The 19,751-nt window shown below is 35.0% G+C and overlaps 1 protein-coding gene across 1 annotated transcript; it reads right to left on the bottom strand.

Moving 5' to 3' along the window:
* Positions 1 to 701: 701 nt before the first annotated feature.
* LOC128242152 (uncharacterized) lies at positions 702 to 18,843 on the bottom strand. The gene is made up of 4 exons (XM_052959218.1): positions 18,579 to 18,843; positions 15,612 to 15,856; positions 9,949 to 10,134; positions 702 to 3,452 (listed from the first exon to the last, which is right to left on the bottom strand). Exons 1-4 carry the CDS (start codon positions 18,773 to 18,775, stop codon positions 2,881 to 2,883), a joined length of 1,200 nt encoding a protein of 399 aa, XP_052815178.1. The 5' UTR covers positions 18,776 to 18,843; the 3' UTR covers positions 702 to 2,880.
* Between the last annotated feature and the right edge of the window lie 908 nt (positions 18,844 to 19,751).

Raw genomic sequence — 19,751 nt, 5'->3', positions numbered from 1 at the left:
TCCAGGAATTGTTGAGTTATCACTCGGACAAGGTTTGGTCTACCTACGGACCAATCGACCGACCGACCGACCAACATGCCTGTGCAAAGCAATATACCCCTCTTCTTCGAAGAGGGGCATAATAAACACCTAAGTGTGACCTTGACCCTAGAAGGAGGGACATGTCGTCTTGGTATGTCGGACACATGTGGCAAATTGTTTTAAAATCTGTCCATACAAGAGAAAGTTACAGCTAGGACACGACAACGTCCTTTTATGCATTATTCCATTGTGAATAAACACCTAATTGTGACATTGACCTTAGAGGTAGGGACACGGGTCTTGCATGCGACACCTCGTCTTGATAATTATGTCAAACACATGTGGCAAGTTATTTACAAATATGTCAATACAAGGGAAAGTTACACCCCGGACACGACAACCTATACTCTATGTCCTTATATGCAGCATTCCATTGTGAATAAACACCTAAGTGTGACCTTGACCTAAGGGGTAGGGACACGGGTCTTGCACGTGACACATCATCATGGTATGTCAAACACATGTGTCTAGTTATTTTAAAACCTGTCAATACAAGACAAAGTTACAGCCCGGACACGAGTTATTGAGCCGGACACATGGACAGAAGGTACGATTTTAATATGTCCACCTTCGTGGGCATAAAAGGCATCGTCAAAATGAACACAAAATACATGTTTTAATTTTTACTATATATCTAGCATTAGGGTACATCTAAAATACTACATTTTAAGGAAACGTCTATTAAGAAATACTGATAAGAAACAACAGCAACATTATCATACAAAAAAGGATAATCTGGATCATTCATTATCTTTGTGTTCAAGCATATACATATATTTTTGAAAATATTCCTGAATTTAACCTCCAGATTGACCAGGGGAAATCAGTACCTGTTGTGTATACACCGTCATGCATGCTTCACTAACATAAAATAACAATTGAAACACCTCCGATATCCCGAAGCTTTGTCAAAAAGTGAATGATATATTTTATCTCAAATGTTCAACAATTTCTGTATTTGTTCCTTTATGAAAGTACACATGATTCATTGATTTACTTGTCAAATTTAGCGGAACAGTCCTACTTTTTCCTGTGTAAGGCATAGCTTTTTTTTAACTGACAATAGTCCAGAAAATTCTATTCGCAGAACATTTCAAGTTTAGACAAAAGGAACTCGCAATATTCAAATTCCATTCGCATTTTGCAAGCAAGTCTAAATTTGAACACTGCATTTCGTAAAATTTCGCACTTACTCATTTTTAAATCTCAAATAACCAATTGCAGAAAAATGAGTGAGAAGTCCATATCCCCATTAGTACGGGCATAAAAAATCAGGGAAAAGTATCATTATGGGTTAAAGAATGCAAATTTGACAAACATTTTACTCAAGTGAAACAGACCAGAAATACAAAACCACGCCTACCAAAACAGGAATCTCAACAGAAATGGGTTGTTGTTGTTGTCGAGTTTATAAAGGTCTGCCCGCGTCCTATAATGGCTGCATTATGGCTTGACCCCGTCACATCCCCAAGTGTGACTTAAACAGAATTTTGAATCCAAAGGGGGAGTTTTACCCCCATCGGTTGATGGGATATTCGCCAAAGGAGTAATTTTGTATCCAAAATGCTGCGAAACCTGCGATGAATGACATCTAGAGTGGCCCCACAGCTCTGAATATTGGATATGGTTTCATTTCTCTAGTCTTAACTACAGTTGTAATTTGATATTGAGTTGTATTTTAAAAAACATTTATATGTAAGAACGGTATTTTTCGAGAATGGGCAAGACTCGTGATCAGTTCATTGACAAGAAAGTGTTGTGAGAACAGGACTTTTTGCCCACTATATGTATTTATATTTCTAATATATATATATGAACTGACCACTTTGTTGTCGATGCCCGACTATTGCCTCACTATTTAATTATTGAAACTTCTTCAAGACCAGAGAGTGCGTTGACATTACTTGTTTTCCCTACATGTTTTTTAAGTGTTCATGTACATATACAGAGAGGGTTACTATGGTTTATTTTTTTTAAACAAATAAATAAAAAAATAATAATATATAGTTTTTTTTTTGTTTTTTTTTAAATCAGCCCGCGTCCGATTTTTCCCTATTTTAATATGTATGTGCAGGATAAAAATACATAGTATACTTTCTATACCCAGGTATGTAGCTCCTGGTCCAGTGCATTCTCTTTTTTATCAATGGGTCGTAACAAAATGTATTTCAAAATTTAAATATCTTCAAGTGAATGAATGAATTAGAGCTAGGATCAAAAACTGTTTTTCCTATCAATGAACCTGGACCAGAAGCGTTATATTACAACACCATCACCAAGCATAGCATTTAATATTATCATGGACTTCTAATAGCACTATGGATGTAACGGTTTAAATCGGTAGAATTGTTAACTCAAAATGTCTCTATACAGTTTATACCGATATTGGTTTTCTCTCTTGACTACTTCGGCAGAACAATCTTTTAACAGTGATCATTCATACTGGATTATCAAGACATCTATATACATACATGTAGCCTCTGGTCCAGTAATGCTCTATTTCCGTATGCATACTTTCATATAATGTATCCGGACCAGAAGCGTTATTAAAACAACACCATCACCTTGCATAGCATATACAATGTATCATTCTGGACTTCTACTGGTACTACGGTTGTGTACAAGTCTTATTTAGAACAATTGATAGGTCCTTGAGCCTTCATAATTTTGATATTTTTCCGATACTGGTTTCTTTTTTTACAATTCCGGGCGCAAATTAATTTGTTTGGCGTTATTCTGTTGTGGTGACTTGCATTTAAAGGTTTCTAAAACAGAAATCATGGGCCATGGTTAATTTGTTTATAACAACCAGTCATTCCTCATCAACCAATCATCTGGTTCCTCATAGGTGTTTCTACATGGAGCTTTAACCTCTGTTTTGTATTTATCAATGTCAATCTGCCCATGCAAACCAGCTTTATTCATTCCATCAATGACACCAATACTGAAGAGTTTGTAGTTCAGTGTTATCCAAACTGCAATAACTGTCGATATGTTTATCTGTTTAGTGTTCTCAGAAAAGATTGGAATGGGACCTCCTTGGAGAAAAACATCCAATTCTGAATCGTACATATGTACTGAAACACAATTTTTGTCAACTGCCACTGAGGGGATGAGAGTGACCCCTTTGTTTTCCTTATTTTTTAGAAAGGAAAAGGATATTGTCTCAGCAAAAACTTGGCGAAGCTCGGTCTTTGAAATGCACCGCTCATTTTTCACCTCAATAAATGATTCACAATCTATAACACATGGTGAAGAAGACCTTAGTGAACTTGAAGATGTTACACGATCCTGCACCATCCCTTCTACATTGATAACTGGCAGATCTCCCATCAGAATGTCAGTGCTACCATGCCAGCCCTCTTCCCAGCCTGAAAATCATAGAAAAATACAATAAATTGAGCTGAAATGAAGTAACTTGTATATGTAAACAGTTACCCAGGGCTAATTTTAGAAGTGGTTTCCAACAAACAAAATTCACCATTTGAATATGCAGTTGTTGTTTTTTCAATATCATAAAAGAAAACATTTATTTTCATGAAAAAATAAGTATAAAAATAATCAATGGGAAATGAATCTACCATACCAAATACAGAATAATGTTTCTTTTGTTTAGCATATTTCCTCAACACAGTAAATATGTGTACAATAAAGACCATTCAGATGCCAAGCATATATTTAACAATACATAACTTCTCTCGAGCAACCAATGTGTACAGTTAAGGGTGTAACGACACGCAAAAAACATATCGCGATACAAATTGCAATACCAAGACCAGTATCACAATATCTTGCGAAGCGTATTGTTTGTATTTTTAATAATCTTCAAGTAATTTCTGACACCCTTGTAAGACTGATGTGTTTATTCTATAATAAAAACTTTTCATTTACATGTTATTTCTATTTACTTACATGTATTTATCTGTTATCATATCTTAGACATTTTTATTACATATGGTAGTACTGGTTTTAATATTTATTTGATGCAAACGGCGAAAAAAAATACCCCGGTTACTCATATTTACTTGCAACTAAGAATTATCCTGAAATAAGGAGCATACATTAAACAGAAGGATGTACTATGAAAATATATATTAATCTTTATATGATTGAATCAAATCTTGGCTATGATTCTTGTTATGTTAAATATGCATTATGTCGGTCATTGCTAGTTGTTTGGAAAAAAATATAAGCAAAGGTAAATGAAAGCTTTAAAACAAATATTCAAATTTATGTCGGAAAATAGCTCATTGGGCTAATGTTTTATGTTATAAAGTACCCGACATAAAAAAAAGTTATTGAAGGGGCCCAACACTAGACAGCCAAAAATGTTGTCTGCTTCGCTTTTAAAGATAAAATGGCGAAGATGGCCGAGGTGTTTTGATTGATTCCCGACCATGGGCAAGCTATTAAAAAGTTAAAAATGCTTAAACAAAGTCATTAGTCAGCATGCATGTGGGTTAAGGAAAAGGAAAACAAACACAAATATTTTTTTGCTTTCATAACAAAGGTTTTGTCAAAATTTAATATTAATTGTTAATTATAATATCAAAGACCTTTTATCTAGTTAATGGCCACTCTTTCGGGAAAAGTCATTGAACCTTATCATTGTTCTTCTGAAAAATGTTTATTCGAGAAATAGAAGACAGTCTTTATCATCACCAATAACAAAATGATTCATCATGTTATTGCTATTGGTGTGCATTTTTATAAAATAATGAAACCTAGCTCTTAATAAAAATAACCTTGTAACAAGAGATGTTTGTCAAACATTATGACCCCCTAAGCACCACATTGTCATGAACATGTGAAATATTGTCGAGGATAAGCATGACTTTAAAAATCAGCTAATTAGACATTTCATAAAGATGTCTTTGAGGCAATGTTTTGCTGTGACCTTGACCTGAATTCACATTGTGACCTTTGACCTTAAACCTGATGACCTTAACATTGATATGGATCATCTACTGGTCACACCAAACCTTAATGTCAAGTTTGACGACAAAAGGTCCTGGCATTATCCAATTTGTAAATCAGACAAGGTATTCACGTTCAAGGTCACCGTGACCTTGACCTTTGAACTGATGATGTCAAATTCATCCGAGGTCATCTACTGGTCACACAAAACCTCAATGGCAAGTTTGAGGAACATAGGTCCATACATTCTTCAGTTATAACCTGGACATGCTTTTCGTTTTCAATGTCACTGTGACTTGACCTTTGACCGGATGACCTCAAAATCAATAGGGTTCCTCTACTGGTAATTCCCAACCACCATGCTCCATGTTAAGTTTGATTACATTAGGTCCATACATTCTCCAGTTATCAGTCGGACAAACTTTTCACATTCAAGGTCACTGTGACCTTGACCTTTGATAAGCTGACTTCAAAATCAATAGGGTTCCTCTACTGGTTGTTTCCAACCTCCATTTCAAGTTTGATGACCATAGGTCTATACGTTCTCCAGTTATCAATCAGAAAGGCTTTTCATATTCAAGTCCACTGTGACCTTGACCTTTGACCTCAAAATCAATAGGGTTCCTCTACCGGCCACGCCCAACCTTCATGTAAATTTAGATGGCCATATGTCAAGGCAATCTCAGGTTATCACTCGGAAAAGCTTTGGTCTACCGACCGACATGTGCAAAGCAATATATACCCCCTCTTCTTCGAGGGGGGGGGGGGGGGGCAAAATGAAATAATTATGGCTTCTACCACTCGCAAAAAACAAGCAAATTCGTTGAATTGATATCTTCCTCCTGATTGGGCAAAGTACATGGATGGAATTCAAATGCTGTTAAAAATTCCTCTCATGCTGTATGGCTGTAGATAGTCAGACCCTTAGGAGCATTGGAAATGAGTTTGAGTTTGTTTGCAATTGTTTAAAATATTTTAACAATATTGTCTTCATCAATTAAATTGACCTAGTGACCTAGTTTTTGACCTCATGTGACCCAGTTTCAACGAAATCAAAGGCAAACATTCTGATTTAAGTTGTGTAATCCAAATATTTTTCTTGACCTAGTGACCAAGATTTTGACCCCAAGTCACCCATTTTTAAACTCTTTAAGCATTTCTGACCAAGTTTGAACACAATCTGACCAAGCAATATTGAAATTTGATTCCAGACATGATTTTTTTCTGAGATTTGACCTAGTGACCTTGTTTCTGACCCCATGTGTCCTAGTTTAAACTAATCAACAATTTCATCAAGGAAAACATTTTTAAAACAGTTTCATGAAGATTGGAGCAGATATTTTGCCTCTAGTTTGTTCCAAATTTATTTCTACGATTTAATTGACCTAGTTTTTGACCCCATGTGACTTTTAAAACGTGGTCAAGATTTCATCAGGGAATCATTCTGCCCAAATTTGAACATGTGACGAATATATATATCATTACCATGATACGGTTCCGGACAAGATTTTTCTAATAGTTGACCTAGTATGCAGTTATGGTTCATATGCACTGCTCTTTTCCTTAATTAGATCTATATGTATACAAAGTTTTAAGTAAATACCTCAAAGACTTTTTGAGTTATGTTCTGGACAAGATTGCACAGATGCACACATGGATGCACACACACGCCTACCATTACTATATTTGCTTCCCCTTTCGACGGGGGATAATAAAGACATATTATGAAAACAACTAGCCCTATGCCATCAGCAATGGATTAAACTTAATATTTAAGCATAAGAATTATTACTAATGATAATCATTCTAATTCTCCTTTCCAGCAAAATTCCCCAGACCCAATCACCCACAGCGGAGGGATATGCATGCACCCCTAGTTTTGCGACTTTGAACAACACAAGTTTGATACAGACAAATGCAAAAGCTGTCATAACTAACAATATAAACCCAAATCTTCCAAGGAAGGCATAGACAACTTAAAATAACCAGAGCTATCGCTGAAGGTGATTAATACCCCCGAACGACGCCCGGACATAAAATGACAGTCAACTATTTTAAAACCCCACCTAAAAATGACAACTATGGACTGCTTATACAGAGATGTTAATATCGATATGTCTTATGTTTTAAAGCATATAAAATACAATTACATATTACCATCTATCAATGTTAAGTTACATATAATTTGTACCAGTAGTTTATAAGTAATGGTTTCTATCCATTTTTAAGTCCATCCCTTAATTTTCAAGTTATGCTCCGAACAAAGAAAGGTAACAAAAAACAATTTTTTCGTAATTAGCTCTAATAGTTATGGTTTTTGTACACTGCACTTATCCCCTCATTGTCCTTCACCATTGTATGTAGCTTTATCATATTCCACCCAGTACTTTTCAAGTTATGCTCCAGAAAAGAAAAAGTAAACAAGAGCTGTCACAGAGACAGCGCGCTCGACTATTCCACCGCTTTTCAATGTAAGGATTGAAAAGTTTTGGCGAAGTAATACCCCGAACAAGACAATAGTAACAAAGGGGAATAACTAGATAAAATAGAGTTATGGTTCTTGTACACTGCACTTTCTCTCATTTTGCTTAACCATTGTATGAAGTTTCAATAAATCCATCTCATTGTTAGCAAGTAATTGTGCGGACAAATTTTTGATAACGAAAAAAAAATAAACGAAGAGCAATAACTCTGTAATTAGCTAAAATAAAGTGATGGTTCTTGAACACTGCACTTTCTCTCATTTTGCTTAAACATTGTATGTTTTATTAAATTCCATCCAATACTTTTCAAGTTATGCTCCAGAAAAGAAAAAGTAAACAAGAGCTGTCACAGAGACAGCGCTGGACTATTCTGCCGCTTTTCAATGTAAGGATTGAAGTTTTGGCGAAACATGCATGGATCACAGTTAGATTAGATTTCAATGCAATACATGGTGTGCCGAGATATTAACATAAATGTGGTTCCATGCAAAATTTTAATGAGAAATTCTAAGTCTAATAATAAAGGGCCATTATTTGCAGTTATCTAACTTGGTTATTCAATTAAGTTGGGTGGTTGAATACCATTGTATAAAGTCTCAATGCAATACATCAAATAGTTGCTGAGATATTATGCTATGTGTGCGAACATGCAAGACCTTAACCAGAATTTCTAAGTTGCATAATAAAGGGGCAAAAATTATATATTATTAAAGATAGAGTTATCTTACTTGATTAAATAAGAAGGTTAAATAGATCGGAGCCTGTGTGTAAAGTTTTAATACAATACATCATGAATTCGCTGAGGTATTGACTAAAAAGTGGTTACATGCAAAACCTTAAACAGAATTTCTATGTCGAATAAAAAAGGGGCCATTATTTTAATTTAATGCAAACTGGAGTTATCTTACTTGGTTATTTAAGTAGATTGGATTGTTGAGTAGCATTGTATTAAGTCTAATTGCAATCCATCAAGTAATTGCTGAGATATTAACCTATGTGAGCTTACATGCAAAACCTTAACCAGAATTTCTAAGTCAATTAATAAAGGCCCATAATTTGCATTATATTCAAAAAAGTGATATCTGGGAATACATATGTAATGTTTCAATGCAATACAGGATATATTTGCTGAGATATTGACTTAAATGTGGTTACATGCAAAACCTTAACCAGAATTTCTAAGTCGAATAATAAAGGGCAATTATTTTGCATTAAATGCAAACTAGAGTTATCTAACTTGGTTAATTAAGAAGGTTGGATGGCTGACTATCATTGAATTAAGTCTCAATGCAATACCTCAAGTAATTGCTGAGATATTAACCTATGTTTGCTTACACGCAAAACCTTAACCAGAATTTCTAAGTCGAATAATAAAGGGCATTTATTTACATTAAATGCAAACTAGAGTTATCTAACTTGGTTAATTTAGTAGGTTGGATGGTTGAGTACCATTGTATCAAGTATCAATGTAATACCTCAAGTAGTTGCTGAGATATTAACCTATGTGTGCTTACACGCAAAACCGTAACCAAAATTTCTAAGTCGAATAATAAAGGCCTATTATTTGCCTTATATTCAAATCTAACTTCATTAATTTAGTATGTAAGATAGTTGGGAATACATATCCAAAGTTTTTATGCACTAACTGATGTATTTACTGAGATAATGACTTAAAGGTGCTTACATGCAAAACCTTAACCAAGGTGTGACGCCAATGCCGACGCCGCCGCCGACGCCAGGGTGAGTAGTATTGCTCTCCTTATTCTTTGAATAGTTGAGCTAAAAAGGGCAATAACTCTGTACTTAGCTGTAACAGAATCATGGTTCTTAAAAACTGCACTTTCACTCATTGAGTTGACCATTGTATGAAGTTTTCTTAAATTCCATCCAGTACTAGTTAATGCTCTGGACAAGACAAAAGTAACAAAGGGCAATAACTCTGTAATAAGATTAAATAGAGTTATGGTTTTGTACAATGCTTTTCTTCTCATTGTTCTGTACCATTGTATGAAGTTTCAATATATTCCATCTGATAGTTTGCAAGTTATTGTCCGGACAAATTTTGACAATGAAAAAAACAACAATAAAGGGCACTCACTCTTTAATTAGCAAAAAAGAGTTATGGTTCTTATACACTGCACTTCCTCTCAATGTGTTTTACCATTGTACAAAGTTTTATTTAATTCCAACCAGTACTTTTCAAGTTATACTCCTTAAAAAAAGGACCAAAGAGTAGTTACTCTGCAATTAGCAAGAATAGTTATTGTTCTTGTACACTGCACTTTCTCTCCTTATGCTCTACCATTGTTTTATCAAATTTCATCCAGTATTTTTAAAGTTAAGATCCAGACAAGGAAATTTGCAACGTACCTATCCACAAACTGACCGACCACAGGGTGACTCCAACATACCCCCTTCAAACTTTGTTTGTAGGGGGTTTTCAACTATCGATGGAAACTGTGCTTACCAAAGCTAGTGTCACCTGGTTTCCCGATCATATCTTCATGATCATCACATGGACACCCTTTTCTGGTACCATATTGAGTACTCATGTCATACACATAGTTTGGTGAAACAATCAACTTGGAGAAGAAATGTTCCGCCAGCATCAATGTCCAAGTCCATTTGGATGTAGCTTGAAGAACTTTGCTTTCTGAAAAAGTCAATGAGATTTAATATTTTGATACAACAATCATCATGGCTTTTTAACCCTAAGTAAATTATAAAACTTTTTTTGTTAAATTATCAACTTTTCTCCATTCAATGTTTTGCTTGTTGTAAATAAAATACAAGATATTTATACATGTGCATGAATGTAGAAATGTTTTAAAGAAGCAGGACACATTCTTAAGTAGGTCGGTGTTTTAAGGGGCCTCACTGAAAAGACATCAAGGGGCCAACAGAAAAAGTAGCCATTACAAGTAAAGGATGCTTAAATACATGGTTGATTTTACCACATCGCTGCCCATTTCATTGTCGGCAACCACGGTACTGTTTTCGCTTACACTTCAAACAATTGGACAATTGACTGACAAAATCATATAACACGTCTATTATTTTAGACTAGCCCAACCCCTAAATTAAATGGACAACACAGAGCGACAAGTACCTATTTCGTCTTTATTTGAATTATTTTCTGATTATCATAGATTTAGAGGTAAGGACATGATTTTCTAGTAAATCAAGCATCAGTTAACAAAAAACAAACAAAATTAAATGACAATAAAATCAAATTTATTGAAATAAATGATAAAAATTGATTTTTGCTGATATTGGGTCTAATTGGAAAACAGCACTTTTTTAATGTTAAAAATATATAGCAATTTTACTAAATTCATAAAAAATAGTTAGATTTAAAAGCAGATGATAAGACCATTTAAAATAATTTTAATGGTGTCTCTACAACAATTTAAGTCAATTTATAACAGTTTACCTTCTAGTTTAAAAGGAAATCATACATGCCATATCCCCCGGAGGCAGGAAAAATCCCTCGGAATTTCGACCCTCCCCCGGTCTCCCGGAGGAGGATGAATATCCCCCCGGAATTAAAAAAAAATGTGTTTAAAATTTCGCAAATTTATCACAGGGTTTAATTATATAAGCCTGTTTACATTTATAATGCCATTCCTGTCCTGAAGCTTAATTGGATTATCAGCTGATGGGTGTGTTTTATCAACACCTATTGGGTGACACTTAGTAATTCAGCAGGGCACATTTCATGCATTGTTTTGATTGAAACTGACAAAATTTGCGAAAGAAATGTCAATTACTGGTCAGATAATTGGTCAATTTTCATTTGTTTAACTATTATTTTTATCCAATCAGAGAGGATGTAACAAATTAAAGAGTTCTTCAAAACATATGTGTCATCAAAAGGATTAATAATTTAATTAAAGTTGACAGTTTATTATTCGGTAAAGAAAAGGATTACATAACTAATAGACAATGCTTTTCTTTGTTATGCCTCACTTACATGTTTACATACATGACATTGACCTTCATTGCAAATATCGGAAAATAACAGAACTTCAGAAGAGAAACGGAAAGTAGACAATTCTGATGAAATGACTAGTATTTATTTATTATGGTGGTGATGTTTTTATTTTTTGATGAATGCTAAAAAGGAGATATGTTTATGAACTTAAACAAAACTAGAAATGTGTCCATAGGACACGGATGCCCCCACTTCGATTTTTTGTCACAGAAAATAAGCCATAATGATTATTCAGGATAATCTGCACATATAGGATAAGTTTCCATGACTATCGAACTTGATCAAGATATTATGGTCACAAACATGTGTTTAAAGTTTGGTGAGGATTGGACAAACAGTTTTCAAGAATTAGATCGGAAACAATCTTCGGGACGTATTTTTCAAGTCTTTTTTTGCAAATAAAGGGCCCACTCCTAAATGATTAAAGCGATTTCCATGGCTATCGAACTTGATCAAGATATTATGGTCACAAACATGTGTTAAAAGTTTGGTGAGGATTGGACAAACAGTTTTCAAGAATTAGATCGGAAACAATCTTCGGGACGTATTTTTCAAGTCTTTTTTTGCAAATAAAGGGCCGTAACTCCTAAATGACAAAAGCGATTTCCATGGCTATCGAACTTGATCAAGATATTATGGTCACAATCATGTATGTAAAGTTTGGTGAGGATTGGACACATACTTTTCAAGAATTAGATTGGAAACATATATTTTTGAAGTATTTTTGGCAAAAAAGGGCCGTAACTCCTAAATGACTAAAGCGATTTCCATGACTATCGAACTTGATCAAGATATTATGGTCACAATCATGTATGTAAAGTTTGGTGAGGATTGGACACATACTTTTCAAGAATTAGATTGGAAACATATATTTTTGAAGTATTTTTGGCAAAAAAGGGCCGTAACTCCTAAATGACTAAAGCGATTTCCATGACTATCGAACTTGATCAAGATATTATGGTCACAAACATGTGTTTAAAGTTTGGTGAGGATTGGACAAACAGTTTTCAAGAATTAGATCGGAAACAATCTTCGGGACGTACGTACGTACAGACAGACAGACGTACGTACGGACAAGGGCAACCCTATATGCCGCCACTTTGTGGGGGGCATAAAAATATGCATTCGCTTTTGATCAACAAAGGAAACAAATCTTACTCATAATTTGGGAACTGAAATGAAAAAAAAATTGACAATTCATTCCATTCTCTCTATTAGTCTGAAAGTCATCATTAATGATAGGCAGCAGATTTTGTATCCAATTTTAGAGGAAGCTAAGACCATTAAATTGTCTCTGAAACATATTTTTCTATGAAGTATTGTAATTTGCAAGTGAGTTCTTTTATGCAGTCTCATAAAAATATAGTAGAAGTGCTGGAAAAAGGGGTAAACAAGGTGATTTGGCAAGTGTGCCATAGCACTCCATGGCGATGATGTGACCCAAATCCCCTTGAATTCTGGACAAAAACCGCGGGGAGCCTTTCAAAAAGTGCATCTTCAAATACTTTGAAATTTCGCCAAATTAGACCTGCTAAAAAAATCCCCCTGAATACTACCAAAATCCCCCAGAATTTTCAGCCTTTCTGAACAAATCCCCCTGAATGGTCTCCAGAAAATATGGCATGTATGGGAAATACTCATCATGTCTAATTTGAACAGCACCCATATGCAATTAACAGAAAGGTGTGATAGTTCAAAACAATTGTGTTTCAAAGAAAATACAAATGTGTAAGATCACACATAGTTTGATCTGTAAATTTACAGATGATGTGTAAAATTAGCACTTATCAAGCAAATTTGAAAAAAAGCTGCTTGGGCCTAGAAAAAAATACATTTGCATACATGCCATATATCTGAGAGGCATCCTAGGGGTTTTTGGTCTGAATTCCAGGGGATTTTGATATTACACCAGGGGATTTTTACGCGGCAAAATTTTTCGCAATATCAACATTTATAATATAAGAATAAATACAGAAACACACTCTAATTACAATATTTTTTGGACTAAGTCATCATGGTCCTTCATGGAATTTCACACTCATAATATTATGGATGCTTTCCACTGTCAACCTGAAGCAAGTTTATTTATTTTATTTTTTTTTTAAATTCCAGGGGATATGGATCCCCCGGCGGGGGACCGGGGAATGGGTCGGAATTCCGCGGGATTTTTCTCCCCGGGGATATGGCATGTATGATTTGGGTTGGGTTACCCGGGCTACGGAATAGGCGCCTACCATTTTTATAGTCAGTTTGAAAACAAAATGCAAAACTAAAAAAAAAAAAAATATTAATTTTTTTTTAATTCCTTTTCAATATATGTATGGGTGAAAGTTTGAATTTTTCAAAATACTGAAAATAAGGTGTTTACATAGGGAAATGCCATTTTTACAATACATTATATAGATTAAATATTTTCCAAAATACTAATTCAGTATCAATACTGAAAACTTTCACCCATGTATTTATGTAGTTTAAAATCTTAAATGCTTACACAGAAGATAACTTTAACACCGTTCCGCTTAGTCCAAAAAATCATACGTTGACAGATTTTTTTAGATTTTTGATATGGCAAATCCTTCACATACAAATTGTTTAGTATCAAAAGTGAGTAGTTATTCCGATCAGGATTCTAGGTTAAAGCACATTGCGTCTATAAAATAACATAAAAACAAGAAATATTACCAGATAATGTTATTTCATATTAGTTCCTTACACAAAAAATAAATATCCAACTTATAATTATGAGTTTGACGGCGTTTCTTCATTTCATTCTGTCAAAACATAACGTTATATGAAGGGCACCTGCAAGGCTTCATGTCACAATTTTAAAACACTCGGAATATTTCAGCCATGGCCAAGTTGTTACGAATGTATTAATGAGGTCTATCTCGAAGCTTGTTGGAGGAGGCCGAGTTATTACGATTGAATCGAGTTGTTCCCCTTGGCATTATTGTTGTCTGTGTTTGTCAACTTTCGTTTTATTGGAAAGGTTACAAACAATGTGTTTTAATCCATTAAATGCTTGTTCAGTGCAAAATAACTTTTCACTTACATGGTAAAATATGAATATAAACCTTTATGATCAATTTCAAATATAAAATACTTCACTTAAAACAATTTCAATATTTTTAAAAAACACCCTATTAATTGAATTACTCAAAAGTGTTTAAATCCCTATTAAAATTGCTTGCATTTAAGATAATTGCAGCTCAAGCTGCTGTTGTCGATATATTTTTTACATGTTTGACGTCACATACTGTATAGAGAACTCTAAGGGGCGCGAAAAGGGTACTTACACTGTTCTGATTAGCTGCTGATGAGAAGCAGTTTCCGAAAAATCGAAAATGCGTCAGATTTAAGGTGCCTATTGTGTGTTTTATTATCCTTTTAATACATATACCAACTACTATAATACGAGAAATACATGTATCATTCAATTTTTCAGCTTTTACCAAAAATTTAAACCCTAAACTTTACGACGGTCAATTCATTCACAAAATCAGACAGACTCTGAATAACAATGGTATTTTGATTCATTTCTGATAGGAATTTGTGTTCGTCTACATTTTAGTGAATGTGGGTGTGCCAGTTTGTGTGTGAAACTGGCACAACGACAGTGTTCACAAATATGTGCACAATGATTATCGTTCGTATAAGTCAATTTAGAAAAACCTAGTAGCTATTCATAGATATGCAAAATGGGTTCACACGCATGCGCAAATTGCTGCGCATGACGAAACCCCACGTGCAAGTTAGTGTACAAAATGAAAAATAAACATTAAATAATAATAAAAGTTACTTACGTGTCTCGGTAAGAACTTCAACTTTTGATTGCTTAGTAACCATATAATTGAATTGCAATACCTTCTTTATAAAGATCTAAAGAAAGTACTTGAAAAAGCGATTTGTCGGAATTTGCTTTCCGTCGGAAACTGCTTCTCAACCACTAACCCGTTTAGACGTTAGGGATTGGAAGAATCCCGTATAACACGTCTATTATTTTAGACTTCATTCGGCTACAATGAAAATGACATTTTTATAATTATAAACTTAATAAAAAAAAAAGCCTACCTACCCTACCTATTTTTTAAAAGGATGTACAGTAACCCTAACCCAACATTCTTTTTAGGCCTTACCATTCTCAAGGTTCTGCAAGAAATGTAGTAGTTTCTCCAATGCTGCCCTGCACTCTTCGTCCTCTGGAACTTGAATATTGCTTGGGTCTGAATTTGTGTAGTTTTCTAGTAATGATATGCCCTTGACGAAAATATCACCAAACATATATGTTTGATTCAATGCAGGCTTTGTCCGAGATGCTTGAATATCCGCGTGGGTAAAGCTACACGTCTTTTTAAAATTTGTGTAACCTATTCCACAACATCTGAATCTACAATTAAGGAAACCGTATTTTAATGCGTCTATACCATGTTGAAGCGTTAGCTTCGAATCAAAATCCGTTAAAAAGTTTGTAAAAATGTCATCATGAAATGTTTTTGCTTTTTTTAAAACCGGCTCCGCCATTTTGATTTACGGTGTAATGTACCTTTGACCACGCGGTGTCGGGTCAACTTGGCCCAATTACCTTTTCGGCCTTGTCCAAATCGGCCTAGTCCTTTTCGGCCCACTTTTGACAGGAAGCGTGCCTATGGAATGCCGTTTGGTATGATGTTGCTCACACCTAATTTACGGATAATTTGGAGCAGTTAATGTGTGACTATAGAGTGTTAAAGTAAACGCCGAAGACACCTTTGACAATTGGCATTTCAAAGGATGTTAATGATGTTAAAAAAATTATTACAACTATTGAATTATATTGCTAATGACAAAAAAGTGGAAACACATTTTGAATATTGAAAAGATACAAAATCACAAAGGGAAATGAGTAAAAAGGGAGGGCGAATGGCAATATATAAATGTTGTTCAAAAATATTAATATTAATTGAAAACTCATTAAATTTATAGTATTCTGTAATATCATTGTTTGTTATATGTTAAGTTATTATCTTGTATCCTCCTAGTATGTATTTGAATGAAGTAAGGCAACGTCAGCAGGTTGTTGACCGTGACTGGTGCCAGCGATGGTATCACAGAACTTGTGACGATGTACAAATGTATAAGTCTAATAAACTCTCTGTTCTGAGCTGTTCATGAACAAGATTGTTGCTAAGCTACTTTTAGTACAGTGCTACTTTAATTGCATGGTCATAAACGATTATGTATTGTCACGTGTCATGGACAGAATGTCACTTCAAATATTAGTGCCGCAACATCTCAAAATACAAGCTTAGGCCAGGGTCGCAAAAATTGCATGTTACACCTAAGAAATATTAACGAAATGAAGTCAATATTAGTGTTCAGTATATGTACTTAAAATAATAGTACATGCATATATTACAACGCATCAAAGACAAGTGGATATCTGGCGTTTGTCTGTCGACCATGCCTGGGTAAAAGTGAATTTAGAGAGAGCCTAATATATGCCTATTCTCGAGCTGAGCATAGTAACATTTTGTATCGTGGTGGTCTTGAGATCACCCATATGTTTTATGCATTTTATCCTTTTATGCGATGTGGTTGATTAAAGAGTACAGTATATTAGTAATGAAATATTTGTTTGAAACATCGTATTTCTCTTTCTTTCTGAGTCCATTTCGTCTCTTGAAGAAATAACATGTCTGTTAATATTCTAAACAACATCGAGCCATCTACTATACCAGGGTAGAAATTACTATACAAAATTTGGATATTATTTATTATTAACTCATTATATAAATAAGAATAGTATGTATAATAATAATATAAAAGTAGGCCGAAATGGTAACTGGGCCGAAAAGGACCAGGTCGAAAAGGTAATTGGGCCGAGTTGACCCGGATTGACCACGCAGTGACCTCCCATGTCGATCAATTTGTGTACCTGCTACCCCGATTTCTCAAAACGACTTAAATAAGTAATATATTTTGACTGGGAGTAAGATTACAGTATTATTGGTCCCAGATTTTGATAAGCAAATTTGTCTTTCTGTAACTTGTTTTAATGAACTTTTCAATGAATAAAAGTTAGTTTACATTGATTACCACACATAAAGTATAAATGTGTTTATCCATAATTAAGCACCTCCCCTTAGAAACTTTGTAATGATTTTTCTAGCAAGTAGCAAGCTATACAGTACAGTAGTTAAAAAATAAATAATACAGATTTTACAATCCTCTTGTACATATTGCTATTTTCAACTTTGCTGTTTAAATTTATACATATATATTAATATTATTAATTTATCCTTAATTTATATGAATTCTTGAAAGAACTAACCATTTTACAACTGGCTGGTATGTCAACTCAGTGTGTGTATACCAAGTGATAAATAGCGTCATAAATGATACGTTAATTGGAAGGCAATATTTTGATTTGAAAAAAAGACTTTTAACAAAGATAACTAATTATTTCTGCACAATTTTAAATGAAACATAGCGCAGTCTACGCTGCTTACGGAGCCCACATTCGGTCTTTTTTTCCAGAATTTGATTGAGAGTTTAGTTCCTTAAAACACTTCGACAAACCTTTTCACAATACGGCCGTCTGACGGAGCATGGTCAAAACATTATTTGATGAAACTAATGACCTCATCAAAGTTTGGTAATAAAACAAATGCGGGGCTCTTTAAGCGGCATAGACTGCCCCTTGTTTCTTATAAAATGGTGTTGTAAATGAAAAGTTATCTTTGATTGAAGTCTTCATTTTAAGCAAATGTTTCAATCGGAACTCATCGGCTAGTATCAAGAATGATCTCGAAGCTTGCTGGAGATGGCCGAGTTGTTACGATTGCAAATGTTTGTCTTCCGGCGTAGCATGTATGACGTAATTTATCACGTGGTATACACACACTGTCAACTGGCGGAACCGTGCGCGTGTGAACTGGCATGGGAAAAAACTAGTTGATGTTATCATTGTATACATTGCTCTTATCCATCTTTCAAGTTGTAATTGTCTTTGCACGAATATATAATTGGCTTTTATAAATACCCTTTCTCTTGTGCAACATATTTAAAAATAAAAAATAAAAATATTGTAAAATAAACCGATGATGGTACAAATGCAAGGATACAAGTCCTTGCACGTCTGCTGTAGGGTGTCTTGGAGTCTTGAAGCCTCTAACTCTCCATCTAGCAATTTTCGACTTGAATGTCTCTTATGTTTGAGGAAGGTCGGGGGCAAAGGCGGCATATATTGTCGGCAGTATTTTATCCCGCAGGTCAGCCAGTTTGGAAGGCAATAAGTGTTGCGCGCAATACCGATCTTCATATATTATGCAAAAATCTACAGAAACATGCTCAGTAGCAAAAAGTTTAAACATAAACCCCAGAATGCGAGTTTCCATTTCCTGAACTAAATGGTCCAGGAAAACATTATACAAAGTGACCCAGTAGTAATCAGACACCGTTTTGACATCAGGGTTAGCTCTGTTCTGCTGTCGACCAGCTCTTCTCGGCATTGATGGTTGAATGTCAAAATCGGCGCTAACATCTACGGCCTTGTCGTATAGCGCATCCCAAACATACTGATCAGCCCTTTCATCGTTGCACAGGTTAATAACTACGCGCGTTTCACTCACAGCATGCAACAAGTCGTTGTCCTGCTTTTGTAGGAGATTTGTCAGGGGAACGGTGCTACTCAGAATGTGTTCCGCCACAAGGAGCGCAATTATAAATTCGAAACGCAATATGGCGGCCAAATATTGCCCTGCCTTTTCGTCGCCATCTGCCTGTAATGTCTCCAATGTGAACCACTACAGGGAACGCATTCTTGAATGTTTCAAGAGCGTCTGCCCGACTGGACCAACGTGTTTCACACAGAGTACGGAGCTTAGTGCGCTGGTTCATTTTCTCTTGGGTAGCAACATCGTGTGACAGCTCGTTCTGGTGTGCGAACAACTGTTTAGCAGAATAATCAAACAGGAAGCTTATGTCCTGAACAGTCGACATCATTGTTCTTACACAAGGAATGTTCGAACTATGGACCAAAGACAGATTCAAACAATGCGATTTGCAATGCACGTAATTTGCATGTGGTGAACGTTCACGGATAAGAGCTTGAAGTCCCCGAAATTTCCCAGACATGTTTGACGCACCGTCATAGCACTGAGCTCTAATCTTAAGTAGATCGAGATTTGCTTCTTGCAAGTGCTCCACAATGTTTGCGCAAAGTGCGACTCCCTTGATCGATTCACACTCGACGAATACAAGAAATTCTTCTCGGACTACGCAACTCCCATCGACGA

Source organism: Mya arenaria, chromosome 8 (genome assembly GCF_026914265.1).
Source record: "Mya arenaria isolate MELC-2E11 chromosome 8, ASM2691426v1".
NCBI classification, from domain to species: domain Eukaryota; kingdom Metazoa; phylum Mollusca; class Bivalvia; order Myida; family Myidae; genus Mya; species Mya arenaria.
This window is presented reverse-complemented; position numbering and strand designations above follow the sequence as displayed.